Below are 27,866 nucleotides of genomic sequence, written 5' to 3' on the forward strand. Positions count from 1 at the left end.
TCGGTCTCCGGGCCCTAGTCAGGCAGCCAGGCAAGCGCAGCGCCACCCGGCCGAGCCCAGCGCAGCGCTCCGTAGCCTAGCGCGCGCCGCCGCCCGCGCCCCGCACCGGGGAATGCGCCCTCGGCGCGCAGGCCAGGGGGCGCCCGCAGCCCGCCCCGGGGGAGGCGGCCCCGAGCGCCCCTGAGCCTTTCCATGGCCCGGGCTAGGGCCCGGGGCCTCGGCTGCTGACGTGCACGAAGCCAGGGAAACCAGTGAAGCCGAGTCCGTGGTGCGGATCCCGGCTCAGGCTCAGAGACAAGAGGGCGCGGACAGGGCCGTGGCCCCGGGGGGCAGCTAAAGCGGACCGGCCCGACGCGAACCTTTCCGCCGCTGCGGCGGCCACAGCTGCCCGGGCGCCCAGGCCCCGCCGCCGTGGACGAGGTGAGTAAGGAGGGAACGCGACCTCCCGACCCCACTAGGACCCGCGGCACCGCAACTCCTTAGAAGTGAGCGAGGTCTGGCGAACCGCGGCACACTGTCTGCGGGCACCAGGCGACAGGACTAGGATGTGCTTCATACCTGTCCCGGCGTCCTGGACCCGTCCGCTCCCGGGCGCTGTAAAGATGCGGGACTAGGTGATGTGGCCTGCGGGATCGCCGGTGTGTGAATTAACTTTTTCCACCCCCCACAAGGTTTTGGGTGGGTACCCTCACCCTCGTTGAGTGGGAGTTCGGATCCTTCTGTTTTAGATCCCTGCTGACGCCTGCAGCAGCACTCTTTCCCAAACGGCGCGTTTGCACCGCCTCAGTATCTCTAGTCTGAGGACCAGGTCAGCCCCAGGGGAAGGTCTAAATTGGAAGCCCCCACGTGGGGGGTCGCCCGGAACAGCAAGACAAGGGGATCTGTTTCCAACTGGGCTTTCTTCTAGCCATTTGCCGATCTCCTGGCCCCCAGCTGCATCTTCGTCCTGCTTGGGTTCAGGGGTCTCGGTGTCGGTGAGGTGTTGTTAAGTTGGAAGAGCCTGGAGTCAAGCTCCAGTTTGAACCACGAGCCCTAGTGGTGGAGTGGGTAAGAGACCATGGGAGGTGGCGGCTTGGTCAAGAGCAGGTGAGGCCAGGAAAGTGTCAAGATGAAGAGTCCTTTGGAACTAAGGCTGGGGTCCCAGCCGGACCGATAACTCCTTATTCTTGAAATAGGTGCATTTTGTCACCAGTCCAGTAACATCTGGGGAGAGGAGAAACTGAAGCCTCCCTGTGTCCACCGTGGAGCGGGGCCAGGTAGACCGACTCCTGTTCCCCTGAATTCACTCTGTTTCTCCAGTACCCGCTACCCTAGTTACAGAGGTGGGAAAACTGTGCCCAGGGAGGGATGGAGCCCGGGGCTGCTTCTCCAGCTGCTCAGGGGGGTGTGCCTAGACCCTGTGGACGATCTTGTCTGGGCCAGGCAAGAATGCAGTCGTATCTACCCTCACTGTTCCCCCTTAGTTCCAAAGGAGCCAGGCCCGGAAGTAGGAAGGTGGGGGTTGGAGAGGCCAGAAGCTCAGCCTCAGCCCCCCCTACTCTGCGTACCTTGGGGGTGGGGATGGAGCCTGGCCCAGGTGACCTTGACTGGGAAACCCTGGCCACAAAAGGGGGTTTCGGTCCCAGCAGGTCTGCTTCCTGGTCTATGAGGTGTTGGGGGAGGGGGAAGCTGAGGATCCAGGAAGGAGTCTGGGGTGTGTGTGTGTGTGGGGGGGGTTAGCTGATGAGCTGGTGGGGTGCTGTTAGTAATTTCCTCCGTGTTCCTCCACAGCCCTGTTCTTGCTTTGCCTCCCTTCGATCAAGGCAGTTCTCAGGCAGAGGAGCCAACCTCCCTTTGCTAAGGCAGGCTCCCCCGGCCGCGCGCACACACACGCACATAGACACACACACCATGAGCTTGGGAGGTCTGGATCAGGCTGGACAGTTTGACCACCTGGCCCCCTGTCCCGCCCCCAGGTGCCTCTGGACCCCTTCCTCCGTCCGCCCCTTCCCTGCACCCCTTGCCAGCCCCAGCTCCTCGTTTCTTTGTTCAGGCGTCTCTCCTCCGTCCCTCCCTCTCTCCCCCTCCCGCCTGCTGCCTCCCTCCCTTGTTCCCTCCCGCCAGCTTTCTTCTCCTTTTCGGTTTTTCTCCCGGTGGGCTCCCAGGTGGCGGTGACTGTTCCTCCCCTGTCCACCTACTCGAGCTTGCTCCGACTTGGGGGCTTTAAGGGGGCCGGGGCTGAGTGGAAGGTGTCCAGGGGCTAAGGACTGTAGCCGCCCCCTCCCCCTCCCTCTCTGTCCCTCCTGTCCTCGTCATCTTTTTTACTCTGTCCCCACCCCTGTGTTCCCAAAGAAGGGCCCTGGATTTGGTCTTGAGGCCCTAGCAGACTTCACCCCCCCCCCCATTACTCCTTCAAGGGCCAGAGAATTGTGGGAGCCTCATGGGGAAAGGTCCCCTACTTTCTTGGACACCTTGAGTGAGTCCAACACTGGCTTTGGTGACCCTGACCGTGTCACTGTGAAAATGGATAAGGAGGAAAAATGAGGTTGTGGGGCGCGGGGTGGGGGGCTGTTGACATGAGCCCCTGATCAAAGCCCTCAGGGACTCAGACTACATCTTGCCCTTCTAGCTTCCTTGAGCCGCACCCCACTAGCAGGTCAAGTTCTTGAGCAAATTCATGCTTGTGAAGGCGTGCGTGGGCATGCAGGTGTGGATGTGTGGGTGCACATACAGGACGGGTGCTGGGGCCCCTGGTGCACCCTCAGGGTGAGGGAAACTGCTTACTCCTTACCCTCCTGCCTCCATGCCGTGCGGTGCCAGAGCCTGTCTAATTCTGTCAGCCCTAGCTTTGTGCCCCCAGCAGATGGGGGAGGGGCTGGGCCTGCTCCTCCCCTCCCCCAGTCAGCCAGCCTCCCCAGGAGAGAGCATCTGGGGTGGGGAGATCTTGGAGGAATGAGAGGTGTGCCAGGCACCCCCAGAGCACCGCTGGAGGAGTCAGCTGGAGCTGCACTTCCTGTCTGAAGAACCACCAAGTGGTTCTCCTTGGCAGGAGAGGCAGGGCTCCAGGGCTGGGGGCTGGGGCTGAGGAGGCCACTGGAGTCTAGGAGTCCACAGTGGAGCCCCACAGTCCCTCCCGGCTGGGGGAGTAAGGAGTTGCATCCTAACATACACATACCCTGGTGCCGTGGAAATGGGTCTGTCATAGTGCTTCCCATGGGAAAGCGGGACAAACAGGGCAGATCTGGGGTGACGAGGAGGCTGTTATTCTTCATGCCCTCACCCCCAGTGCTTTCTGGGTGGGGGGTGGGAGTTGGCGCAGACTTGTATCGGGAGGGAGCAATATGTTACAACAACTGGTGCTGGGCTGCGTTTACCCAACAGCCAGCCTGCCTGGGGAGACAATATTTGAAAAACACAGTATTAAAATTTGGACTTGCCAGGGATATGGGTGACTTTGAAGGGAGCAATGCATCTGGCGAACTCCTATCACAGATCTGCTGGCCATTCTAGCATCCTTTCTGACCTCTGAGCTGGTACTTTTTTATGGAGGAAGTCCTTCTGCCTGTCTAACCTGAGTGCTTCCTGCTTCCTGCTTTTTTAGTTAATGTGAGTCCTGTTATTATCTGTCTGTTCTATTTTGACTGATGCCATCCCTCCTGCTTTGGGCCATCTCTGTGTCTCTTTCTTGGTCTCCATTTTCCCATAATTACCCTCCACTCCAGTATTAGGTACAGACTTTTCTGCTCTGGGAGGAGAGCATTTGCTCAAGTAGATCTAGACAGGGGAGACGACGGCCGGCCGCTCTGTAGGTTGTGGGCAAAGTGTGGAAACCTGCTGTGAGCCATGGAAGGTTTGTGCCATCTGCTTGTGTTCCAGCAGGGAATGGGGAGAGAATAGGGGTCAGGCTTGGCTCTCCAGCGACTCCCCCCAGGTCTGCTGCTCCCCGGTGGCCCACTGCTGGGGACTTCAGCCTTGTCGGTGACACTTCCCCAGACAAATGTAGACAGAAGAGAGAATGAGCTTTGTCCTGAGCTGAGGGTTGTGAGCATGGAGACTCCAACACTGTTCAGGAAGGGAAACTGAGGTACAAAGGAAGGTAGGCGGGCGCTGCATTCCCGCAGTCGCAGCCCATAGGAGGCAAAGGCTGGAGGGTCGCTGTAAGTTCCAGGCCAGAGGGTTATAGACTGAGGGAACTCTGTCTCAAAATAAAAAGGTGGCCCACGGAACGGTTCACACAGTCTAACCTCGGCTCACACAGTCTAACCTCGGCTCACACAGTCTAACCTCGGCTCACACAGTCTAACTCGCTCTCTTCCCAGGTGTCCACAGAACTGGAGCCTGCTTCCTGGGCCCTAGGCCCCTCCCACAATGCTTGTCTCTGGCATCATTCTCTGGGCTTCCCTGCTAACCGGGGCCTGGACAGCTACCCACATCCAGGATCAGCTTCCGGCTACGCCTAGAGTCCGACTGTCATTCAAAGGTAAGGGACTTGTGTGCTCCTCACGCAAACCATCCTCTCTTACAGTGCCGGTTTCCCTGCAGAGGAGAGAGGGGCACTCAGCCCACAAAGACTGACTACAGTCACGTGGGGTTTCCTAGGCAAGCACGGAGAGAGAAGCAGGCCTTGCTGGAAAGGCTGGACCCAGAGTACTGAGATATGTCGGGAGAGGGTCCTGAGCTGGCCACTGGATTCTTTGAGCTCTGAGTTATCTGGGAGATAACTCAGGGGGATTTGCTGGTGTCCTGCCTGTGTCCCTGGAAGCTTCTAGGCAATGAGGTAGAGTCAGCCAGCTGGAGGAGCAGGAACATTCTGCTGGGTATGTGGTACCAAGGCGAGTGTTCCTGTGAGCAGTGGGTGTTCCAAGGTCCCTGAGGAAAAGCACTGTGTTGTGTCCATTGCCTTTGCGTTTAACACACCTGACAGGTGAACACACTGAGAATCCAGGACCTGTGCAGCTTACTCGCTAGACACTTCCTCAAGGTGTGTGTGTGTGTGTGTATGTGTGGGTGTGGTGTGGTGTGGTTTGGTGTGTGTGTGTGGAATGCACCATAGGACTGAAGTGAAGAACGGTGGCTATCCTGAGGTTAGGGGATTTAGTTACTGCTGAGCTCTGTCTCGGCCATGCTCTGCCTAGAAGCAACATTGGTTAGCCTCCTGCCCTGGGTGGGGCCAGTTCAGCCCAGGCTGGCCACATTTCCCAGCAGCCATATTGGGTGAAAGACTGGGCTGACCTCCCCTCCCTCAGGCTTGGCTGAAGCCCAGCCCCTATCTCATCACCATGGCCCCCTGGCAGGGCCCCTGGCTTCTTCCCACCCCACCCCCACAACTTGATTGAAGGAGGGGGAATGACCTGGTTAGCTTTCCCAGTCCTGATGGGCAGACAAGGGTTAACTGGTTCTGGTTCTTGAGGGCCTCCTTCCCCAGGCTTGGGAAGGTGAGATATTTATTCGGTTGATACTTCACCCTTCCCTGGTGGAATTCCTCAAAGCAGATTAATAAATCTTGAAGGGGCCGTTTCCCCCTCTCACCTCCCTGCCTAGGGCCATTAAATGCCCCCTCCCCCACCAAGAGAAGGGAGGGGCCTTGAACACCACACCTCAGGACCCTGCTGTGTCTACAGCTTTGGATATTATTTTTATTAACATTCATGCCAGAAAGCAAGGAAGCACAGGGTGATCTTCTGGGCGCTCCTTTTAAACTTGTTGGATCTCTAGGGACAAAGAGGCAGAGGCTTTGTTCCTGTTTTCCAGAGAGAGAAACTGAGGCTCAGGCAAGAGCTGGGCCAAGGTCAGGCAGGAGGCAGAGAGGAAGCCAAAAATAGAACCCTGGTGTCCTGGCCTTGCTGGCGCCCACGTCAGGTTGGGTCGATTCCCTCTCAATTAGCTCTGAAGCCGACACCCACAGTGACTAAAAGCCCAGCTTCCTGGCAGTCAGCCTACGGTGTTGTTTGCTGTGCCTGTGCCGGCCTAGGGTAGGACTGGAGGATGCTTGGGGCCACCCCATCCTGGAACCTAGCACCTTTGCCCAGGAAGGGTCATCAGCCAGGGTGACCTCCCTGTTCTCGCCTGACATTATGCCATAGTATTGGGCTTAGATGTGACTTGAGCACCTACTGGGTGTTGTACTCTGCAGTAAGCAAGATGGAGTGCACAGCCGGGCAGTGGTGGCGCAGGCCTTTAATCCCAGCACTCAGGAGGCAGAGGCAGGTGGATTTCTGAGTTCGAGGCCAGCCTGGTCTACAGAGTGAGTTCCAGGACAGTCAGGGCTACACAGAGAAACCCTGTCTCGAAAAACAAAACAAACAGCAAAAAAACAAAACTAAACAAAAGCTGAAGTACACACAGGAGACTGACTGAAAACTCTCATGAGGTGACCCCACTGCGGGGCCCAGTCCCTGGCTCCCCTCTCCCCTTTAAGCTTCTCAGGTCCACAAAAAATGGCTGTTAGTGAGGGAAAGTGTTTGTAGGATGCCAGTGAAGACTGACTCAGAGATGGGGTTTTCACAGAGATAGGGCTGGAAAGAAGTGTGTGTGTGTGTGTGGGGGGGGGGGTCTTCCCTTCCAGTGTGCACACACAGGGGTTCACACAGAGTTGCTCTCAGGAAGAAGCACTGCTGTACCATGGACTCCATGACTCTCTTTCTTCTCCTTGCTTAGACGGATACGACAGCTGGAAGCCAAGTTTGGGTGAAAACGCCAACCTTGGGGGTTAGAGTGGAAGACACCACCTCACGCCGGGTTTAGCTAAACTCTGCTAGGCAGAGGTGCTGGTGTGAGGGGCCACACTTCTCTGGGAAGATAAAAGAACAAAAACAGGAACCAGACCAGAGCCCAGCTTGTAGCCCACCCATCCTCCCAGGCACCCCAGATCTAGAGCCAGGAGGCGTGGGAGCGAAGGGTTCATTCAGTTGGAGAGGTCTCTGTCCATCTCCTGGGCTCCATCAGCTGCACAGAGAATGTCAGACACAAACAAGGAGCCAAGTAGGACCAACTTCCAGGGCACCAGATGTGCCTTTTCCTCCTGCTTCTGAGTGCCTGCTGGGGATCCTAGGCAGTAAGCCACTACCACCCCACCGCACCCCACCCCACCTATCCCCACAACCCCTCCCCACCCCCTCCACCATGGTGCCCGGAGTCCCTTTTGCCCAGAATCACAAGCCAAGTTGGGATAGAAAAGCTTTCCCTTCCATGCCCTGGGTCACTCCAAGTCCTGGACGCCACCTCCCTCACAGCAGCAGGGAGGTGCCAGGCCCTGCCAGGGCCTTTGTTCAGTCTAAGGAATGTTTACTTTTTGTCAGGAAGCCCCCACCCCCACCCCTACCCCCATGCCACTACCGTCTGGATTGGCTTTGGCCAGGATTTAGGGCTGAGAAATATTTGGTGGGAGAGAGGGACCTTGTGGTGACGCGGACAGCTGGGCTGTTAGGGAAACTGAGGTGTAGGGATCCCGGAGAGGGAGCAAGTGCTATGTGAAGGAAGATCAGGAAAGAGACAAAGAACAGAAAGGAAAGTGGATCCCTTTGCTGAGGTGAGAGCCAAGCAGGGCCCCAGTGGGGCTGGGCTCTGACCTCAGGCGCACCCAGCCGCTCAGTGAGGAAGGGCGCTCTGCCGGTGGGGTCGTGGGGGGCTGCGGGGCCCGGATGATGTGTCCCCACTCACTTCGTCTGCGTGTGGCATCGTCGGTGGACCCGGTTGCTGTACCTTGTTGGGCTCGACAGAGCTAGAGGTCAGGGTGGTCACAAGTCATCTACTTCGCCTGGGGGCGATGGATACAGAGGTGTAAGGGTTTGAAGCAAGCCTTGACAGAGCCTTGGCCCAGGATTAGCTGGGGGCTAAGGGTGGGGCTGGAGAGCTGGAGTATCAACCCGGGCCCTGAGGGTTTGCCAGAGTCTCTAAACTTCAAGGAGCTTTTAATTGTAGAGAAAGGAAGAGGAGGAAGTGGGCCTGGAGCTGAGGCCTTGGTGAAGTTGGGAAGCTGGGCAGGGGTCGGTGGCTTTGACCGCTACAGCGGGTTTGGGGTGGCCAGTACCGGATGAGTTGGGATGATAGTTGGCTTTGGAGGAAATGGAGGCCGGCTTCGTGTGATAGTGGGAGGCCCAGCTGAGGCAGTCAGGCCCGGAGCCTCGGCCTTTAGTTCAGACCCTGCCCAAGCTTTGGATGGGACGCACTGGCTGGGCCTTCCGAAGCCCAGGCCTCGTCTCAGGCTCTGGCATGCCGCCCGCCCCGCCCTGCTGGCTCCGGCTCCCCTTGGCACCGAGTGGGGAGCTGGTGCATGCTCCAGGAGTAAATCATGTTCCCTGGCAGCCCTCACGGCTTCGTAATCGTAAAGAATTTAAAGAGAAACTGCCAAGATACAGATCTCACCCGGAGCCCCTGAAGGCATCTTTTACCCTGTGGCTTGGGAGGCAGCAAACCCCAAAGTAGGTTCTTGGCTGCCTAACCTGCGTGTGTAGACACACCTCTCACCCCTTCTGTTCTCCAGAGGTGAGAGCTCAGAAGATGGCTTCCTGGTCCCCAATTACTAGGGGCCCTGAGTGCCTCCTTCATTTAGAGAGTATCATACGGATACGGCCATGCTGCCAAACGCTAAACCTTACCCCTGGTGACTGTGTGAATTCCATAAAGTGGCTTAGGCTCTCTGAGCCCTGGTTTCCCCTTCGTAAGGTGGAAATGCTGGTAGCAACCTGAAAACTGTAGGCCAGGCAGGGCTTGGATTTGAGATCCTCCTGCCTCAGCTTCTGGGGTGGCTGGGATTAGAGCCTGTGCTGCCAGCCCATCCAGAGAGCTGCCTCATTCGCATCGTGGTTATTAATACACTGTGAACAGTGAACTTGCCTGATCCCACTGCCTTCTGGAAAATGGGGCCAGGAATAGTTCCGCCTTCATTGTGGTGTTGAACAGATTTAATTATGAGGATACTGTCCCTGTCAGAGAAGAGAATCCCAGGGTCCGGGTTGGTGGCTAACAGGTGAGGGTTGACAGCATGCCCCAAGGGCTCCTCATCTTTCCAGAATTCAGATCTTGGGTTGGGGAGATGGTAGGGCCTGGGTAGGGCCTGCTGGGGTAGAGGGGTCAAGAGGAAGAGAATTCCTGCCATGGGCGGATAGAAGGCAGGCGGGCTTCATGAATGAGGTGGTGCTTCAAACAGAGGAAAAAAGAGATGGAGAGGAAAGAGTTGGGGCAGAGGCGAGGTTCATACCACCCAGCATCCTGTGGCCTTTAGTTCTGTTGCTTGTAGCAGGGTCCTAACTATAAGTGGTGGGGGAACTTCATGGTAGATACACTGGAGGGAATCAGATGCTGAAGCACTGGCCTCGCGGTGACATAGGCTCTCCGAGCCTGGCTTGAGTACCTGGGCATCTGCAGTGACACCCACCCCTGACGCCACGGGATGGGTGCTGCTCTGGCTTTTGCAGCTTGTCTTCGGGTGGCCAGCCCCAGGCCTCTCAAAGGGGGCAGAGAGGAGGTTTGTTGGCCTGGCCCAGTGCTATCCTGGGAATCTGAGTCTTGTCTCAAGGGAGCCCTTGGAGAAGCAGAGAGAATTCCTGCTGCATTTTTCTTAGAAATAGCAGGAGGGCCTTTGCCAGAGACTTGGCTGCCAGAATTACAGCCTGAATCCCAAGGCCAGCTCACATGGGTGCCTGAGCCTGGCGGGCCTGTAGCTCCCACCCAGGCTGCTCAAGCCCCGGGAGAGAATGGGTGCTTTCTGGACTCCAGACCCTGACCTGTGGTCCTGCTCTAGCAAAGAACAGACCCTGGACAGTGGCTACTGGTTTGGGATCCAGGGCTGGACTCCGCTATGCCCACTGGGTACACGCTGATCTGCTTGCCAGCACTGGCTCTCTAGGGCTGGCTCTACACAGACAGGGACAGACACAGCATCAGTGCCTCTCCAGGGACCAGGAATGCTGGGAGTCTGGAGGACTCAGCTCTTGCAGCGCCTTCCCCCCTTTCCCCTCCCACTGTCCTCCCCCTTTCCTAATTACCACCTTGCTGAGACTTTCTTCTCCGACCCCATCTTTCCTCTGAAGTCTTCATAGCTAGCCAAGAACTGAATTTCTTCTCACTTGGGACTTGGTACTTCTTCCTTAGTTCCCTCTAGGGCCAAGTCCCAGGGATTGTATACAACAGGCAGCTAGAATCTGGGGATTTGTGGGTTTCTGAAGCAGCCAGAGACTAGGTGGGTGGCACTCTAGGGGGCTGCAACTGGGTTGCTGTGATTTTTAACCCCTTCCTGACCTAGCACCACTGCAACTTCTAAGGCTGGCTGGCTCTGAGCATCTTTGTCTTCTGTTCTCTGCCTCAGTTTCCCCATAAGAATGTGAAGGGGTGGGGGCTGAGACCGGGGCATCCTGTGAGGGTGATGGGAAGGGGCTGCAAGACTCTGGGGATCTGAGGACAGTAGAGATGAAGGCCCAGCCTAGGGCAGGAGGGAGGTCTTGACACCCACCAGCCTGTCTTCCCATCCTGGCCTGTCTGTCTGTCTGGGTGATTTATAGCAGTAAATGAGCCGTGGAGAGTTTGTTGTCTTTTGCAGCCGTGGAGGGGGGGTAGAGGAGGAAGGAGTGAGAGGTTTCCGGGCCAGGTCTGGAATGTGGGAGGAGGGGTGAGTCCCTGGGGCCTTTGGAACTGGAGACCTCTGAAGCGGGGCTCACTCCTTCTACCTGAGAAATGGAAGAGCGGTCCTGTTGTTACTCCTCTCACATTTCTTGAGACACATTCTGAAAATCCGTGATCGCCTGGCCTTGGTTACCCTGCTCTGGTCACCTTCTCCCACCCCCTGCACAAGGGCATCTCTGAGCTATGCTGCTTCTTCGAGCTGAGTCAGAGCCCTGGCTTCTGCCTGCTGGATGTCTCTGTGTTTTCACACGGCACCTGTGCGCGGTAAGGGCCTGGCAGGACCTCCTGGCCTTCTGTCCAACACAACAGTCCAGACCTAGAATCGTGAGATATAACGCACAGGGCCATGGGAAAGACAGAGGTGAGGGGGCATCTGGGAGCCTTCTTCTGCTGGGACAGAGGAAGGGGTCAGCAGTGGCTGGACATCCTTAGTACACGTGGTGTGGCCCTCTGCTTCTGTGCTTGGGTGTGTTTGAGTGGATGTCCTGACCTTGTTTGCCCCCTGCCCCCCAGTTCTTCCTGGATTCAGGATGAGCTGGTTCCTGGTCTCTTGTCTGCCCTCTCCTGGGCGGAGCAGGTGGGCAGTGGGGCAGAACGGCCATGGGAATAGCACGTCCGGGCCTGCTGGCCCCAGCCCCCAACCCTGGCCCCTGAAATGGGAAGGAAGAGTGAAGGAACCTTCGTCCATCTGGGTGGCTCACGCTCAGCGTGGTGTTTACTGAGCAGCTGGGATGTTTACAGTAGCCCTTAAGACGACGCGCCCCCTTGTCCTAGAGGATTTCCCATCTGGAGGGTCCCACCAGGGGCTCTTCCTACCTTTCTACCTCCCTGCTCTTCTGGGCTGGAAGTGTAAAGGGTTTGCGGTCCTGGAACTGTGGCGCTCACCCCTCTCCCCTCCCCTAGAGTAGGTTTCCTGGAAGTGGCAGCTGTAGGTGGTGAAATACGGTAACTGGGTTCCCAGTTCAGACATTTAAATTAAATTCAATCAGAGTGGTTATTGAATATAAACACGCGGAGTCATTTACATGTTAATTATGTTGAACGGACTATGATGCCATAATTAGTTGCTAATTGGGTGAGAGCGGTTGTAATTGGTTTTGTTGGCACCGACCTGGCTCACCTGCCTGGTGGGGGGGAGGTGGGGGGTGCTGAGAATCCTGGGAAGGCTCCTGGCTCTTAGGTGCTGGTCAGGTTTGGAATGGTCTACTCCCCAAGGACTCGAACTTACCACCAAGTCAACGGAGATCAGCAGTGAGGCCTTCCCTTGCCCAGACCCAAGTGATTTATATCCTAAGTGCCCATGGGAGGGCTCCTGGTGGCCACAGCAGATATCACTGCTGCTGATGGGCCCAGGGTGGACCTGGTCAGTGGGTGAAGTCTTGATTTTGGATATGGGTGGGGTAAATATGCTGAGCTTGGGGCTTCTAGGATGCCCTGCCCCCTACTCAGCCTGGCTGGGGCTCTCAGGGTTGTAGAGCTGTGGCCAGGGGCTGAGGCCTTCCGGCTGGCCGCTCATTAAAAGAGGATTAGGCTGGGAGCCAGGGGGCCAGGCCAGCCCCTGGGCCTTCCTCTGGGGCCCCTCATAGCTTTGGAGGAGGAAAAGATGCTAAGGGTGACCCTTCTCTAAAGTCATGGGAGTGTTGGGTGGGGACTGCCTGGGCTCCAGCACACATGCCACTGCCGCTGTCAATATGTGTGTGTAGATACAGAACTTACTATAACTAGAACTATATGTATGCATATATGATCTTCTTCTCTGCTTCAGTATCCACCCTCGGGTCACGAGGCCTGTCATCCTGGTGGATGATGCACTAACAAAGATCTACACTGGCAGCCCCTTCACACCCAATCCCATTTCTCTTCAGCTCAGGGATTAGGACTGCCACTCGCCCACAGGAGGTCAGAGGTCAGGGCTAGGGTACAGGGATCTGTCTATCACTCCCTCATCCCCAGCCCTTTTAGGGGAGGTCACGCTGTCAGTCAGAGCCCACCGCTTTGTGGAGCTGTAACCAAGGGGGCGGGTCACCCACCTCTGCTCCAAGATTCCTCTCTTTGCAACAAGCCGCTGCCTCACTGGTAGCAGGTCTGGTGTCCTAGAAAGAGGCAGCAGGGGGTGAAGCCCGCCCGTTTGGGGAGGGGGGTCCCTGGTGAGGGCTGTAGACACGCCTACTGGCTCCTTTAAAGTAAGGCATCAGCCATTGCTTCCCACAGATGAGGAAGCAGAGACCCCCAGGATAAGCCCCAAAAGCAGTGGGGATTGTTCCTGCCCCTGGGACCTTGGCCAGGCCATTCTGGGCCAGGGCAGAGTGTCTGACAGCCATGGGAGAGGTCTGGAGCTGGGAACAGCTACGGAAACGAGTGTCTGATGCCAGAAAAGGCTCTTCCTTCCCATGACGGGAAAATCCTTCCCGGATACCACCCCACCCAACCTGTGCCCAGCTTGGGTGAGAGCAGGGGTGTGGGGCTCTCCCCAGGAAGCAGCACCCAGGCCCCCACCCTCCCCTGACCAGCCCTTAGAACATATTCAGGCTGGAGCCCGTCTGTCACATACTGCGCAGAGGTCAACCCTGGCCCGGACCAAGCTGGGTCCGAATCAGCATCACATGTACTGATGCCACCTCGGGCCCCTGGAACTTTTTGTCCTAAGTCCCTTGAAGGCAGTGGTTCTCAACCTTCCTAGCTGCCACCCCTTAGTATATGTAGCTCCTCATTTCGGGGTGACCCTCAGCCATAAAATTGTTTTTGTTGCTACTTTATAACCAATTATGCGATGGTTATAAATCATAACTTAAATATCACACGCAAATGGCCTTAGGCAACTCCTGTGAAAGGGTCACTCGGCCCCTAAAGGGCTCTCAACGCGTAGGTTGAGAGCTGATGCTTTCAGAGCACTGGGCCTGGGAGGATCTAAGGTGATGAGCTCTGCTGCAGGTGCCAGCTAAGGAAACCTGCTTGAGCTTCCCTTCCACTCTGAACCAGGCTTCTTGGGGGGGTGGGTCAAAGCTCCCAGATCCTTTGCTCTGTGGTACACAGGTTAGGGTAGGTCAGGCAGCTAATTCTACTTCATAATTTTGAGCACCGCTGTTTTCCTGTCTGCAGCTAGGGATGTGGGACAGTCATGGGGCTGTTTATTTGCATTTTCTCAGGACATCTAGCAGAGTGGTATTAGCACTCCAGCTGTGAGTTAGCAAGGCTCGACCCTGACACGTGATTCTCTCTAGACCCTGGAGAACTACGCAGCTCTGCCTTTTGCTTTTGCAGGCTGACTCTGATGAATGGAGTTAGCTGTGCTTCTGTGGAGAGCTGAGGGGAGGGGTGGCTGAGGGAATCCACCGGTGATACAGAGGTTGGGCTGAATCAACAGGAAGCCTCTTCTGTCTCTGTAGTCCTCTCCGCCTGTCTCCCCAGCATTAGGAAATGGGGTAGCAGGGATGTATGTGACTGGATGTCCTTCAGGTAATGCTGATATCTGGAAGGAAGCCTGCTTCCTCAGGAAAAGATCTGGGAGCCCCAACCCGTCCTCCGGTCCTCCTCAACACAGGAAAGGTCAGAGGAGTGACAGCTCTCAGGTTCTACCAAGGCCACCTTGAATGTCAGGGTTAGGAGGCCAATGAAATGCTCTGGGCTGTAAAATGAGGCTCAGAGAGCCAGGATACTTCAACAGGGGATTAATACAGCCCATAGTGGAAATGGAGCCATAGCCGAGGACTCCTGACCTTCCCTCCCACCTCTTCTCCCGCCTGCCTCGCCTCCTGGGGGCTCCCCTCCTCCTCACCATTTCCACAGCAACTAAGGCATCATGTCCTGTGACAGCAGAGTGTTCTATAATACCAGAGCCATTGACGCCATATCCCGAAGCCATTTAGAGGAGTCCCCAGGGTTCTGAATCAAGTGTCTTGATGATGGAGGACGAGTCACCTTCCGGCTTCCCGTCTCCTGGCAGGCAGTCCCTTCCACCAGGACTGGCTTCCATGGGCTCCCCATCGTCATGCAGTCTTCCTGTCGCTTCCCTTCCCTGTCCCTCAGCTTCCTCACCTGTAAACTGGGTGTAAGCACAAAGCTCTGAGGGGAGTGGGCACCTGGCTGAGAGGCACCCTCTACCTACGAACAGACTGGAGGAGATACAGAGGCCGCGTGTGTTGGATCAAGGAGAGCCTCCTGTCCCCTTTCTAGAACTTTCTTTCCTTCTCTGATCAGTGATGTCTCTCCTGTCTTTCTCACAGGGAGCTTGGGCCCTGGGAGCAGACTGCTGGTTTGGACTCGGATCTTGGGTCCTGGCAATCATGGCACAGCATGGGGCAGGGTCTAGACTCTAGGGTCAAGAGGGGGTAAAAATATGTGAGCTCAAGGATTTGGGATTATGGCTGTGTGGCTGTCTGGGGGCTAGCTCTCTGAATCTTCCCCTGCCCACCTAGGTGCTCTGTCAAGAGTCCACTTGATCTTCTGCCCTCCTCTCTTCCATTGTCCCTGAAGTGCCCCCCAGCGTAGCAGAATGAATAAGGGCACAACCAAGGCCATGCCCCCAGCCAGGGTATAAATAACCCCTGGCAGGCTGTCCCAGCCTGGGGGGGCTCCACTGGCAGCCCCACTTCCTCTCTGGCTACTTCCCAGCCCTGGGGGTGGGGGAGTGTTTACTTTCCTGTTGTCACTATGACTGGGTGGCCAGGCAGGAGACTCCAAGTGACCCAACAACAGGTGCAGGACAGGTGCCCAGGCTGCCCTGCCCAGGACTTCAGAGGCACCGCCGGACAGGCGGGCGAGGCCATAGCCAGGCAAGGATTGGCCCTTTGATCTTTTGGCGTCCCTGCGTCCCTGTGTCCCAGTGGCTGGCCAAGGTCATCACCTATATTCCCTTGTTGCTACATAATCAGGTCTGAGCTGGGTAAGGCTTCTCTTTGCACTGCAGCTCCACACAGTAATGTCCTGAACCAGACCCTGCGTCTCCTGTGAGAGCATCTGCCGCCATAGCCCGATCATCATCCCATCTCCCCACCCCCAACTGCCACCCTTCCTTTTCCTGCCGGCTTTTCAAGACAAAGTTTTCTCTGTGTGACCCTGGCTATTCTGGAACTCACTCTGTAGACCAGGCTGGCCTTGAACTCAGAGATCTACCTGACTCTGCCTCCCAAGTGCTGGATTAAAGGTGTGTAGCACCTCCAGCCTTGCTGGTCTCAGACAAAGTGCCTCTAGCTTATCCTAGGGTCTCTACACACCAGTTGGAATCAGAGCCAGGCCAATCAGGGACAGCCACCTGCTGGTGCCTGCCACCTTACCACTAAGTTCAGAGCTTCAGATCTCAGCTGTTTTCTCCCCAGGTGCCTAGTGTGCCCCTCCATTGTCCCATCTGTGAAGTTGGGTGCCAGCTGTGGGTCAGGCAGAGGGTATGTATGCTCCAGTGGTACCTCATCTGTGGCAGGACACATTTGCATACCCACTACATGCATGGTGTGCACATATGTGTTCTTCTGTATGTCGCCACCAAAGCCCCCTGTGCTGGTGAATATTCATGACCCTCAATCACAATGTTCTCTCTCCTGAGCTAAAAATAGCTGGGGGGGGTAAGGGACAAACATGTCAAGTGAACTCTTGGTCTTCCCCAAAGACAGGTTCCCCAGCTTTCAGGAGTCCTGGCCTGCTGTTGGCTATGTCACTGGCCTGTTGTTGGCTGAATGACCCATCGTTCACCCCAGGAAACTTTTTTTTAGTGTCCTGAGGGAGCCAGGGCGCTGCAGACAAGCAAAGAGCCAACAGAAGGCCCAGTCGTGCCGTCCTCAGCCCTTGTCACATGCTTCTAAAGCATTGCTGGGCAGAGCCTCCCCTCCACTGCTCCTCTGGGCTAGTTCAGAATAGGCTGAGTCCCACCATTAGCAGCCTTGTAGGGTCTGATGGACCTGAGTTCTGTAGGGTATTAGGGCTCCTTTGGAGCTTTTTGGTATCTGGTGAGCCTATTTCAGGTCCAGTAGGGATCTTGCAGTGTGCCGACTGTGTCCACTGCATGGTGGTCAGCTGGGGTGAGGGCAGGGTATCTAGGCTCTGTGCCAGCGTCTGTAGCATTTCCCACCCCAACACCACTCCCACCTGCTCGTTAACCCTTTCGGCCCCACCCTGAGTGGAAGCATCTGCCCCCACCTGAGCAGACTCTTTGATGCCGTCACACACCCTGGCTTGCACCCACTGCCCTTTCATTGGGATTGCTTGGGCTGCCTGTGAATCAGGGTGTCGCTTTGGGTGTGGCCCCTTCTCTAGCCTGCTTACATGTCCCACTTTCTCCTCCGTGACTGGCAGCGACTGGAGAGGGAGCTAAGTAGGCCCTGGGGAAGGAGTGGGGCATTTAGTCAGTGCCTCTCTTTCAGAGGGAGTGTAACCCTCTCATTGGTGTCCTGCCTTTCATCCATAGAACTTAAGGCCACAGGGACCGCCCACTTCTTCAACTTCCTGCTCAACACGACAGACTACAGAATCCTGCTCAAGGATGAGGATCATGATCGCATGTATGTGGGCAGCAAGGACTACGTGCTGTCCCTGGACCTGCACGACATCAACCGAGAGCCCCTTATTGTAAGGGCTGGCCTGGAAGTGGGACAAGGCAGGGGGAAGGGCGTGGAGTCCAGGGTCTGGGACCTGGCCAGCAGGCTGCACCCTTTAACCTCCGTCTTTGGCAGATCCACTGGGCAGCTTCCCCACAGCGCATTGAGGAGTGCATACTGTCAGGCAAGGATAGCAACGTGAGTATAATGGGGTCCACAGGGGCTGAGGCAATGACCTCAGAGAGGCATGGACCTGGGCAGGTGTCTGTCTGTCTGGGCATCCACACAGCTTTCTGTCTGGCCGCAGGGAGAGTGCGGCAACTTCGTCAGGCTCATCCAGCCCTGGAACCGAACACACCTGTACGTGTGCGGGACCGGTGCCTACAACCCCATGTGCACCTATGTGAACCGTGGCCGTCGCTCACAGGTAAGCTCCTGGTAACCCTGGCTCTATGCTGTCCCCTCTGCTGGCTGCATTCCAAGGTCCTGATGGGAGGATGGGCTTGAGCCCCGTCCTTACCCCTTCCAAGCCCCGTGGCCTTGGGTGAGTAAGTTGTTCTGCTCTCCGAGCCTCAATTTTCTCACCTGGAAATTGGGTTCACAGTTCCTTTCGAACAGGTCGATGTGAGGAAGAGGCAGTGAGTTAGTGTTCTCCGGCTAACACTGTGCCTGTCACATAGTAAGCATTTGCCCTGCGTGGGGCAACAGTTCTCTTGGCTATGTCTGTGGAGCTGCCAAGTCAGAGGGTCTTGTGCCATCTTCTGTATTCCGGGAGGTCTGAGCCAGCTTCCACCCTGTGACCCAGGGGAGAGCTGCCTTCTCCCCAGCTCCGCTCCACCCTGCCTGCTTCTGCCCTTTTCCATTTCCATGTGGGCATGTATGTGAGCTGACGTGACCTCGTAGGGCATGCGTGAGAGCGGCTGAGCATACGGGGCCCATGGTGTGCAGGCGTGTGCCAGTCCTGTGTGTATGTGTGTGTACACATGCATATACGTTCTCTGGGGGCCCACGTGTTCACGTGTGTTCCTGGCCTGTGTGGTATGAGAGGCCGGCAGCCCAGGCCCGCTCCCCCAGCCCCCGCCTACCCAGCTCTAACATCTATTGCTCATCTTCCCAGGCCCCGCCGTGGACCCAGATGCAGGCGGTCAGAGGCCGAGGCAGCAGGGCCACCGACGGTGCCGACCGCCCGACGCCCACAGCCCCACGCCAGGTGGGCCTCATCCTTCTAGTCTCTCACCAAGCTAAACGACCTCTGAGCTCAGTTTACCTGGGCCTGGCCCCAGGGCCAGCCTCCCCAGTGTCTCCCTATCCCCTCATGCCCCCACCCCATTCCCACCCCTTCCCCTGCAGTGCCCTCAGGTTCTGAAAGCAGTTCCAGCTGGACTCTTGTCAGCCTCAGTGGGACCCCTGCAGGCAAGGAATCCTGAAGCCACCAGGTGGGGAAGTCAGGAGTCCTGGGGACAGTCATGCCTCAGCCCTGAGAATATGTGTGGAGACCCACATGAGACCATGGCAACATATACTTGGGCACGTTTATTATCCGCAGTGGGTCTGGCACATGACTCCTACATGTCTGTTCCCATGCCTTCCGTGGGTCATGTATGTAGATACAGGTGTCCTACGCATTCACATACGTGGGATCTCCTTCGAGGTAGTGTGTCTGACCGTTAGGCAAGCCTGGGGATCTGGGCTGGGTGAGGCAAGCTGGGGCTGGGCAGGGGCGGGCAGGGGGGCAGAGGCTGCCGGTGTATGACAGACAACATGTGAGTGTGTGTAAGAGTGTATGTGTGTGTGTGTGTGTGTGTGTATCTATCTGCCTGGTGGGGAGTGCAGAACATCTCAGGCTATCTAGATTCTGTATGTGTGCGTTTGGGATGAGCAGTGAATTAGGTGTGCTGGTTTGCTGGGTGCCGATCTGTGTGCAGCCCATGTGTGAACAGGAAGTCATGTGAGCAGAGTGTAACTGAAAGCAGACCTGTGTGTGCCTTCCCGTCACCATCCTGCTGCCTGCTGCCACTTCCTCTGTGCGTCTCTCCTCTTCCCTTTCCCTCCCTCTTCCCTGCCTTTCCCACCAGGCCCGTGAGCTCATCCTGGTCCCAGGGGCTTCGAAGGCCTTCCTCTTAGCATCTTCCAGGGTGAAACGGGCAGTGTCAGGGTGGGTGACCGTTAGCTTTGTGAGTTCCACGTGGTCTCAGCGGGATCCCCCAACTTGGCTCTCTGGGGAGCTGTGGAGGGATAGAAAACCCACGACCTCTTGGCCCATCCTGAGGTCCAATAGGTAGAGCAAAAACCTGAGACACAACCTTGGAGCTCCCTGATTGGACCCCAGGCCCTTGAACTCTGCCCCCTGCCCTACCCAGGTCTGCAGCCCCTCCCTGGCCCAAAATAAACAGCTATAGATCAAATGAGCCAGGCTCTGGAGCCTGAGGGGTTCGCTGGCATCTTCTGGACTAGTTGGCGCAGAAGTACTTTAGCCCCCCTAAGCCCATCTGTGGTGCCCAAGACCTGGACCTCTGAGAGTTGATTCTTCGGTCTTACAGGAGGCATAGGATCAGAGAGTTCCCCTTGAAAATACCATGGGCTTGCCCCAGGAGACCTGACTGGCCAGAATTCAAACCCAATGACCCTGGGAGAGGGGTTTGGGGGGCGGACTTAGGGTGGTCCTTGGGGCGCGTTCTTCCCCTAGGAAGGTTATGAAACGTATCATTGCCTGTGGGACTGGCCTGGAGGTGCTGAGCCCCTTTCTGCCCGGCAGGATTACATCTTCTATCTGGAGCCTGAGAAGCTCGAGTCGGGGAAAGGCAAATGCCCGTACGACCCCAAGCTGGACACAGCCTCAGCCCTCATCAGTGAGTGACCACTCCACCCGGTTCTGTGGTCTCAGTACGTAGCCTTTGCCACTAGAGTGAGGGGGGAATACCAATACTCCAGGTCAGAGACCATGACCGTGTCTCCTTAGCCCCCACGGAGACATGCCTAGGGTTAGGATACAGTAAAGTCCCTGGTATGTCCTGGGACGCGGGGACTAGGTGGTGCAATCCTCTACCCAGCCCCTTTGGATGGGCCGCTAAAGGACCGGGTCTTCTCCTGGGGTACCAAGTATGGTCTTTGCAAAGCCTTGACCCCTCAGAGCCATGGGTTGGCCTAGAAGAGAACATGATCTGAGTTTGTACTAAGAGTGGTGGAAGGGTTCCATGGCTCCTTCATATGTCAAGGGGACTGGAAGAGGTTCCCACAGAACCAGAGAGCACGCTGAGCAGATAGGAGGACACGTGTCGAGCAGGTGTCAGGGGGACCTGGGGCTCTTCCCAGGGAAATGTCCTTCCTGTTCGAGGCTCAAGAGCAGCTGCTGCACCTGTCTACAGGTTGGGAAACTTGCCCTGGCCTGGCACTGTGCCTGCCGCTCGACTGTCCATCCCCAGGTGTCATCAGGCAGCTGCCAGGTGCTGTGCCACCTGCAAACCTGGTTAGGCCCAGGGTTTGCAAGGGTGCGGGGTGTGGGGTGCCGGTGTTTTCTCTTTGGTGAATGAGAAGGTTCTAGACTGATATCAGTTCAGACCAGGGGGTATCACTGGGGGAAGGTCAGACTCACTACCCTGCAGAATCTCAGAGGGAAGCAGTGATGCACTAGAGCCAGCTCAGCTGTTAAATTCTCAGGAATTTCGTGATCCAGTTGTTAGACACAGCTATGATTGAAAACTCATTTATAAAGGCTCATAACCAAATAAATTGTAGTAAGCCAGAAGTACCGGCGACAAAATATAATAAATGCTCAAAACATATTACTTCCTAATTGTTTTACTCCATTGCTGCATTGTAATCTGTGCTTTTGAGGCTATGTAGGCCTGCTGTGACTGTGGGGTAGAAATCCTGTAGGATGGCATTGGCATGTCTTTGCCAACTCTGAGTACAGTGACCTCAGGTTATCAGCTTGAGTTAAGCTGGGATGGAAGAATCAGGAAATGGCCAATGCCACAGACAGCCCTCTCCCAGAGCAGGTTGTAAGCACTCACTGAGAGATAGGATCCTGGCCCTGGGCCCCCGGGACATCTTGAAGGAGGGAGGGGGGTCACAAGGCAGGAGGGGTTGCCGGGTGGGGGGAGCATGTCAAACTTCTCCCAAGGTTCCCTGAGTCTGAGTGGTGCCCTGACTGACCCACCAATGCTCCTACAGATGAGGAGCTCTACGCAGGAGTGTACATCGATTTTATGGGCACCGATGCAGCCATTTTCCGCACGCTCGGGAAGCAGACAGCCATGCGCACAGATCAGTACAACTCCCGGTGGCTCAATGGTGAGCGCCACCTGCAAAAAAAAAAAAAAAAGTTAGTGGGAAGTGTGGCCAGATGTGCAGAGACATCTGCATGCCTGGGAGAGAGTGTAAGCCTTGTGGCTAGTTTGGGACAGGGCTAGTTTTCTGTCAGGTGGGGTTCATGCCGCTGAGCCCAGCCCTGCCCACCCACAGATCCTTCATTCATACACGCTGAGCTCATCCCCGACAGTGCGGAACGCAATGACGACAAGCTGTACTTCTTCTTCCGAGAGCGCTCTGCCGAGGCCCCACAGAACCCTGCTGTGTATGCACGCATCGGGCGCATCTGCCTCGTGAGTGTCTGTCGGGCTCTGCTGCCGCTCCCCACACACCCCCTAACCCCCCCCCATCGGATGAGCCGATCTGATCTGGCTACCTGCCCCCCACCCCCCAGAACGATGATGGTGGCCACTGCTGCCTGGTGAACAAGTGGAGCACATTCCTGAAGGCTCGCCTCGTCTGCTCCGTGCCGGGCGAGGACGGGATTGAGACTCACTTTGACGAACTCCGTGAGTGCTCTGACAAGCAGGCAGGGTCCCATGGCTGCAGCAGGAGGGATGGAGGCTGGGTCAGAGGTCAGGGTGCCTTTAGGGGACTCCTTCCGAGGACAGGAGCGGATGGGTCCATGGGGCTCCTCCCCAAGGCACTGTCCCCAGGACCTTCTCCCCTTTTTCAGAGGATGTGTTTGTCCAGCAGACCCAGGACGTCAGGAACCCAGTCATCTATGCTGTCTTTACCTCTTCAGGGTAAGGCTAGAGTTAGGGTAAGCAATGGAAGGATTTGGGGGTTATGGCTTGTGGAAGACCCTGGCGTGGTTGGGAGCTCTGGAGTAGACATGAGTGGGGAGGACCGTGCGTCCAGGGTCTGCCCCGCCATAGCAGTTACCTGTTTGCACACAGCTCTGTGTTCCGAGGATCTGCAGTGTGTGTGTACTCCATGGCTGATATCCGCATGGTCTTCAATGGGCCTTTTGCTCACAAGGAGGGCCCCAACTACCAATGGATGCCTTTCTCAGGAAAGATGCCCTATCCTCGGCCTGGCACAGTATGTACCCCTCTCTTTCTCTTTCTTCCTTTCTTTCCTTTTTTTCTTCCTTCTTTTTCCTCCTCCTCCTCCTCCTCCTCCTCCTCCTCCTCCTCCTCCTCCTCCTCCTCCTCCTCCTCCTCCTCGTTTTCTGTCTTGAGACAAGGTCTCAATGTATCCCTAGCTGTCCTGAAACTCCCTATGTAGATCAGGCTAGCCTCAAATTCACTGAGGTCTGCCTGCTTCTACCTCTCAAGTGCTGGGATTAAAGGCATATCCTCTGTTTTTGTTGTTGTTTGTTCGTTTGGTCTGTGTATGGGTGTTTGGCATGTATGCACACTTCACTCCTGCAGAGGCCGGAAGAGGACACTGGATGCCTTGGAGTTACAGAGGTTGTGAGCCTCTGTGTGGGCTGCTGGGAACTAACTAGCCACTGCTCGTACTATGATGAACCCCCAACCAACAGGGCTATTGAAACACAAGATACTTACTCACAGTTGGGCATGGTGGCAGGTTCCTTTAATCCCAGCACTCAGGAGGCAGCGGCAGGTGGATCTCTGTAGTTTCAAGCCAGTTTGGTCTACACAGTGAGTTCTAGAACAGCCAGGGTTATGTAGAGGGACCCTGTTCAGAAAACAAAAAAGGAAGAAAGAAAACTATTGTTTACACAACACGCGTCAGGCTGTAAAGAAAGCAGTCTAGAGACAGATGGAGAGCCAGGTGTAGTTCGCTAATCCACGGGCAGCTTTTAGGGAGGTGAAGGTTAGTGGGAAGGATCCTCGCAGAGAAGCCTGAGGTAGGCTGGAGTCAGATTGGCTGGCCAACAGCAGGAAGAGAGGAGGAGTGGGCGGGGCCAAGCCGTGCTCGCTCTGAGTGTGGCCTGGGCCTGCCAAGGGAGCCTGGGCTCAGGCATGGTCCCTAATGCCATGGCCGATGTGACGTGGGCTCCGTGCCAGCACGGGGAAGCTGGTCTCTGAAGGGGTCTGGGAAGCCTTCCTTCCAGAACAAAGTTGGAATTGAAAGGCTGACAGGCTGAGCCCAGGGCAGTAGGAGCAGCATCAGGGGACGGCGGAGAGAGCATGCCTCGTGTGTGTCTCGATCTTGGGGCCATCGGCCCCTCAGCCCAGGAAAGAGCAGTGAGACCAGAGGGACAGTCAGAGAGGAAGGAGACAGCTGGGTGGGGATGAGGCTATGGGAAGGGAGTGATCAGCTCAGGCAAACGTGACAGCATAGATCTGTGGGGAGGGCAGAAAGCAGGAAAAGGGTTTGGAGAGAAGCAGGTGCATGTTGAAGTCTCCTCAGCTAATGGGTGCCCGTGCCCCGCCGGGGCAGCCTGGGACTGACACTTGCTATCTGCCTGCAGTGCCCTGGCGGAACCTTTACGCCCTCGATGAAGTCCACTAAGGACTATCCTGATGAAGTGATCAACTTCATGCGCACTCACCCGCTCATGTACCAGGCTGTCTACCCGCTGCAGCGGCGCCCCCTGGTGGTCCGTACGGGTGCTCCCTACCGCCTCACCACCGTCGCTGTGGACCAGGTGGATGCGGCGGATGGACGCTATGAGGTGCTTTTCCTGGGCACAGGTACCCACTGCTGCTCTCAGACCCTCCCACAGTGGGCCCACTGGATGGGAGGAGCTGATCCTGGGGCCAGGTCCTGCCCAGCTAGGGGTTGCTCTCCCTGGCCAGAATAGCCAACACTAGGAATGGGAAAACTCCATCTCTCTTTCCATTTTGAGGGGCCCCACCTAGGGACCCTATATCAGGACTTGAAAATAACTGAGGATACAGGGATCTAACTGCTGGCCCGTATACACACACCTGCAGGCATGCATACATCTGTCAAAATTGTAACAACATCCAACTCGGCTGCCCATTTTCTGTTCTCAGTAGGGCCCAAAACGAGAGTCTGGGTGCAGGGGCAGACCCTGGCCACGAGCCCCTTTGTCCTGTCCCCTAAACAGCTCTCCCCTTCATCCAAGGGAGGTCCTTGAACCTCAGCATGGATGCCCCGCTCCAATGCCCTAGAGGAGACAGGGCTTTGGTGGGGAAGGGGCTGAGGCTCTGCCCCTTCCCCAGCATCCTCAGCCCCACTGAGGTCCTGCCCGGCCCGTTCCAGACCGCGGGACAGTGCAGAAGGTCATCGTGCTGCCCAAAGATGACCAGGAGGTAGAAGAGCTCATGCTGGAGGAGGTGGAGGTCTTCAAGGTGGGTGGTCCTGCCCGGCCCTGCTCTGGCCTCCTTGACCCTCTCTGGCCCTGTCCTTTGACCTTACACTGGCTTGGGAGGGGTCCTGAGTGTCCCCCAGGTGATGCTGACCCCTGCTTTCTTCTAGGAACCAGCACCTGTTAAGACTATGACCATCTCATCCAAGAGGGTAAGTCCCTGGCAGTGTGGGCTGGAGTGAGTTCGGAGCCTGCGTCCCCTTGGGGTCCTGCCCTTGGCATAAGGACTAGGAGTCAGAAAAGGGATCCAGCCCAAATGGCTGCTGACAAGGCTGTCTGTGAGGAGAGAACTGACACTTCCTGCTCCTGATCCTGATCCCAGCAACAACTGTATGTGGCCTCCGCTGTGGGTGTCACACACCTGAGCCTGCACCGCTGCCAGGCATACGGAGCTGCCTGTGCTGACTGCTGCCTCGCCCGGGACCCCTACTGTGCCTGGGACGGCCAGGCCTGCTCTCGCTACACAGCATCCTCCAAGAGGTATGCCGAGGTGGAGGCTGGGAGTGGGGTATGGGTAAGACACGGCTGCCCCGGGGCACGGGACCCTGTTCTAGAGTCTTGGGGGCGCAGGAGCCTCCCAAGAGCACTCCTTTAGGTGTTACCCTCATCCAGGCGGAGTCGCCGGCAAGATGTCCGCCACGGAAACCCCATCAGGCAGTGCCGTGGTTTCAATTCCAATGGTAAGTCAGCATGTTGGACCTCCTGTAGGCTGCTTCCCAGGTTTTGGAGTGCTGTCCACCCAATGCCCACAGACACCCTCAGAATCCAGACTTAGATACGGGTCCCTGGGTGGCAGGATTGCCTTAGGTCTGGGAATAAGAAGTCCCATGTCACCTCCTCAGTGGATAGATACCCAGCGAAGTTGTCCTGTCTGGTGTGTGGGTGCCCCAGGATGCCTGCCTCGCCCTACTGAGCACATGGCCTCCACTCAGGGTCCTCTTGATCCACAGCAAACAAGAATGCTGTCGAGTCTGTGCAATACGGAGTGGCAGGGAGCGCGGCTTTCCTTGAGTGCCAGCCCCGCTCGCCTCAGGCCACTGTGAAGTGGCTGTTCCAGCGAGATCCCAGCGATCGGCGCCGCGAGGTAAGTTCCTGTGTCACCCGAGGGGCGAGGCTGCACCGTGGATATGGGAGTTCTTTTACAGCGGTGAGTCCATGAGAGAGAAATGTAGTAGTATGGCCAGCCTGGTCCAGCACTGGGGAGGCAGAGGCAGGCGGATCTCTGAGTTCGAGGCCAACCTGGTCTACAGAGCAAGTTCCAGGATCACCCCACCAGGGCTACCCAGAGAAACCCTGTCTCAAAAAAACAAAAACAAAAACAAAAAACAGAAAACAAAAAACTCCCAAAGAACAAAAATTCCATATCTGCACTCTGTCGGGGGTGTATCTCCTTGTTTGGAACATCACGTGGGTGAGCTCCCATATACGGAGATTCTGTGGATATTTTCTGGGACAGCCTTCCAGGGGCTCCTCTGCATGGAAATGCTATGTGGGTGCTGCAATCGGGTATTCTCATTAAATGAAAATTCTGTGTGTGCTCCAAAATTTTCTCATTCATTGTTCAGAAACCACTGCCACCCACCCCACCCCCACCCCCAGGCCATCATTCTTCCTCAAGTGGGAATATCTGCCGATACCTTATTCATACCCCTCTCATGTACAAACAGTACCTGGGCTTTTCTCTTGGAATCTGACAATACCATATGGGTGTCTCTGCTTGGAATGGTCACAAACGTGGTAGTCTCACCCGGAAGCTGGCTAGGGCCGTGGAGTGGTGACCCAGCCCCTGAGCCCCAACCCCTGCCCCTGCAGATTCGCGCAGAGGACCGCTTCCTGCGTACAGAGCAGGGGCTGTTGCTTCGCGCCCTGCAGCTTGGCGACCGCGGCCTCTACTCCTGCACGGCCACTGAGAACAACTTCAAGCACATCGTCACGCGGGTACAGCTGCACGTACTGGGCCGGGACGCCGTCCACGCTGCCCTCTTCCCCCCACTGGCTGGGAGCGTCCCTCCGCCTCCCGGCACAGGTCCTCCAACACCTCCTTACCAGGAGCTGGCGCAGCTCCTAGCCCAGCCGGAAGTGGGCCTCATCCATCAGTACTGCCAGGGTTACTGGCGCCATGTGCCCCCCAGCCCCAGGGAGGCTCCAGGAGCGCTTAGGCCTCCTGAACTCCAGGACCAGAAAAAGCCAAGGAATCGCCGCCACCACCCTCCGGACACATGAGGCCAGCTGCTGGAGGCCTACATAGGACCAGCCTAGCCCCTCATCCCTTTTAATATAAAAGATATATATATATATAAAAATATCTATATTCTATACATACCCTACCCCTGCAAAGACAGTATTTATTGGTGGGTTGTATATAGCCTGCCTCGGCGGCAGCATTATCCAGAACTTAGACCCACATCGGTCAGCAACGGCACGTGACTGAGCGTGCCCATCCTGGCCTAGGGAGTTGCCAGGGCCAGCCCAAGAACACACAGTCCCCAGACTCCGTGGAAATCTCCTTGCTGAACAGCTGTCAAGATCTGCAAAACACAGGGAGGGAGCGAGCCCTACTTGACAGGGCACGGACCGTACACCTCTGCTGATGAGCGTTATCAGCTGTGCCTTGGCATAGACACGGACGCCAGGATTGCTGTGGAGTCTGGGGTTGGGGCTCGGGGCACTCGGAGGAGGGAGAAAGGGGCCACCCCAGGATACAGGCCCCTGCCTGGGTCAGAGGTACCCAGACAAGGCCAACCTTTCCCAGGTATTTATTCTCTATTTATTGGGGACAGAAGAGAAGTCTGTCTGGGTGAGGCGGAACCTTCTCTTCCCCCTTCCTTGCCTGTCCTGGCAGGTCCAGCCCACTCTACCTCCTTAGCTTTTCCTGTGCAGCCTTGACACTCATGGGTGGGGCTGGGTGCAGGCATGGCTTAAAAGAACCCCTAGCCCCGAGGACAGACGGGCCATGGTGGAGGCCCAGGGCCTGTCTGGTATCCCCAAGCCTCACTTCTGCCCACTGCCTCAGGTGATGGGTGTAAATAGCTCTGGAGGCAGTGGGGTGGATGGTTGGGAGGCTCCTGCAGCCTCTGCTACCCAGGCACAGTCATTCTTGGGTTCCATCTTACTAATAAACGCTGGCTCTGGGACTAGACTTTGGTCTCTCTCCTTGGTGGTTGGAGCGGGAGTGGAGG

At 56.6% G+C, this 27,866-nt stretch overlaps 1 protein-coding gene across 3 annotated transcripts; it reads left to right on the top strand.

Annotated features, from left to right (window-relative positions):
- Sema3f (semaphorin 3F) lies at window positions 1-27,826 on the top strand. 3 transcript variants are annotated; one of them, XM_052187344.1, is made up of 20 exons: window positions 1-420; window positions 1,176-1,256; window positions 4,299-4,459; window positions 16,997-17,157; window positions 17,262-17,324; window positions 17,434-17,553; window positions 18,244-18,336; window positions 19,882-19,975; window positions 21,300-21,419; window positions 21,591-21,730; window positions 21,832-21,946; window positions 22,114-22,183; window positions 22,337-22,481; window positions 23,824-24,046; window positions 24,582-24,670; window positions 24,798-24,839; window positions 25,010-25,167; window positions 25,300-25,367; window positions 25,638-25,771; window positions 26,500-27,826. In XM_052187344.1, the coding sequence occupies exons 3-20, from the start codon at window positions 4,348-4,350 to the stop codon at window positions 26,908-26,910; spliced, it is 2,358 nt and encodes a 785-aa protein (XP_052043304.1). In that variant the 5' UTR covers window positions 1-420; window positions 1,176-1,256; window positions 4,299-4,347; the 3' UTR covers window positions 26,911-27,826. The 3 variants fall into 3 exon arrangements, with proteins under 3 accessions (XP_052043304.1, XP_052043303.1, XP_052043305.1); XM_052187343.1 differs by lacking the exon at window positions 1,176-1,256; XM_052187345.1 differs by lacking the exons at window positions 1,176-1,256; window positions 18,244-18,336.
- Window positions 27,827-27,866: the final 40 nt, after the last annotated feature.

This window comes from Apodemus sylvaticus, chromosome 7 (genome assembly GCF_947179515.1).
Source record: "Apodemus sylvaticus chromosome 7, mApoSyl1.1, whole genome shotgun sequence".
Classification (NCBI taxonomy): domain Eukaryota; kingdom Metazoa; phylum Chordata; class Mammalia; order Rodentia; family Muridae; genus Apodemus; species Apodemus sylvaticus.

Bases quoted from the DNA above. Each gene is read 5' to 3' on its own strand.
- Sema3f (XM_052187344.1), top strand. From the start codon at position 4,348: ATGCTTGTCTCTGGCATCATTCTCTGGGCTTCCCTGCTAACCGGGGCC. The intron at 17,325-17,433 runs GTGAGTATAATG...GTCTGGCCGCAG, and splicing joins TGTCAGGCAAGGATAGCAAC to GGAGAGTGCGGCAACTTCGT. The intron at 25,168-25,299 runs GTATGCCGAGGT...ACCCTCATCCAG, and splicing joins TACACAGCATCCTCCAAGAG to GCGGAGTCGCCGGCAAGATG.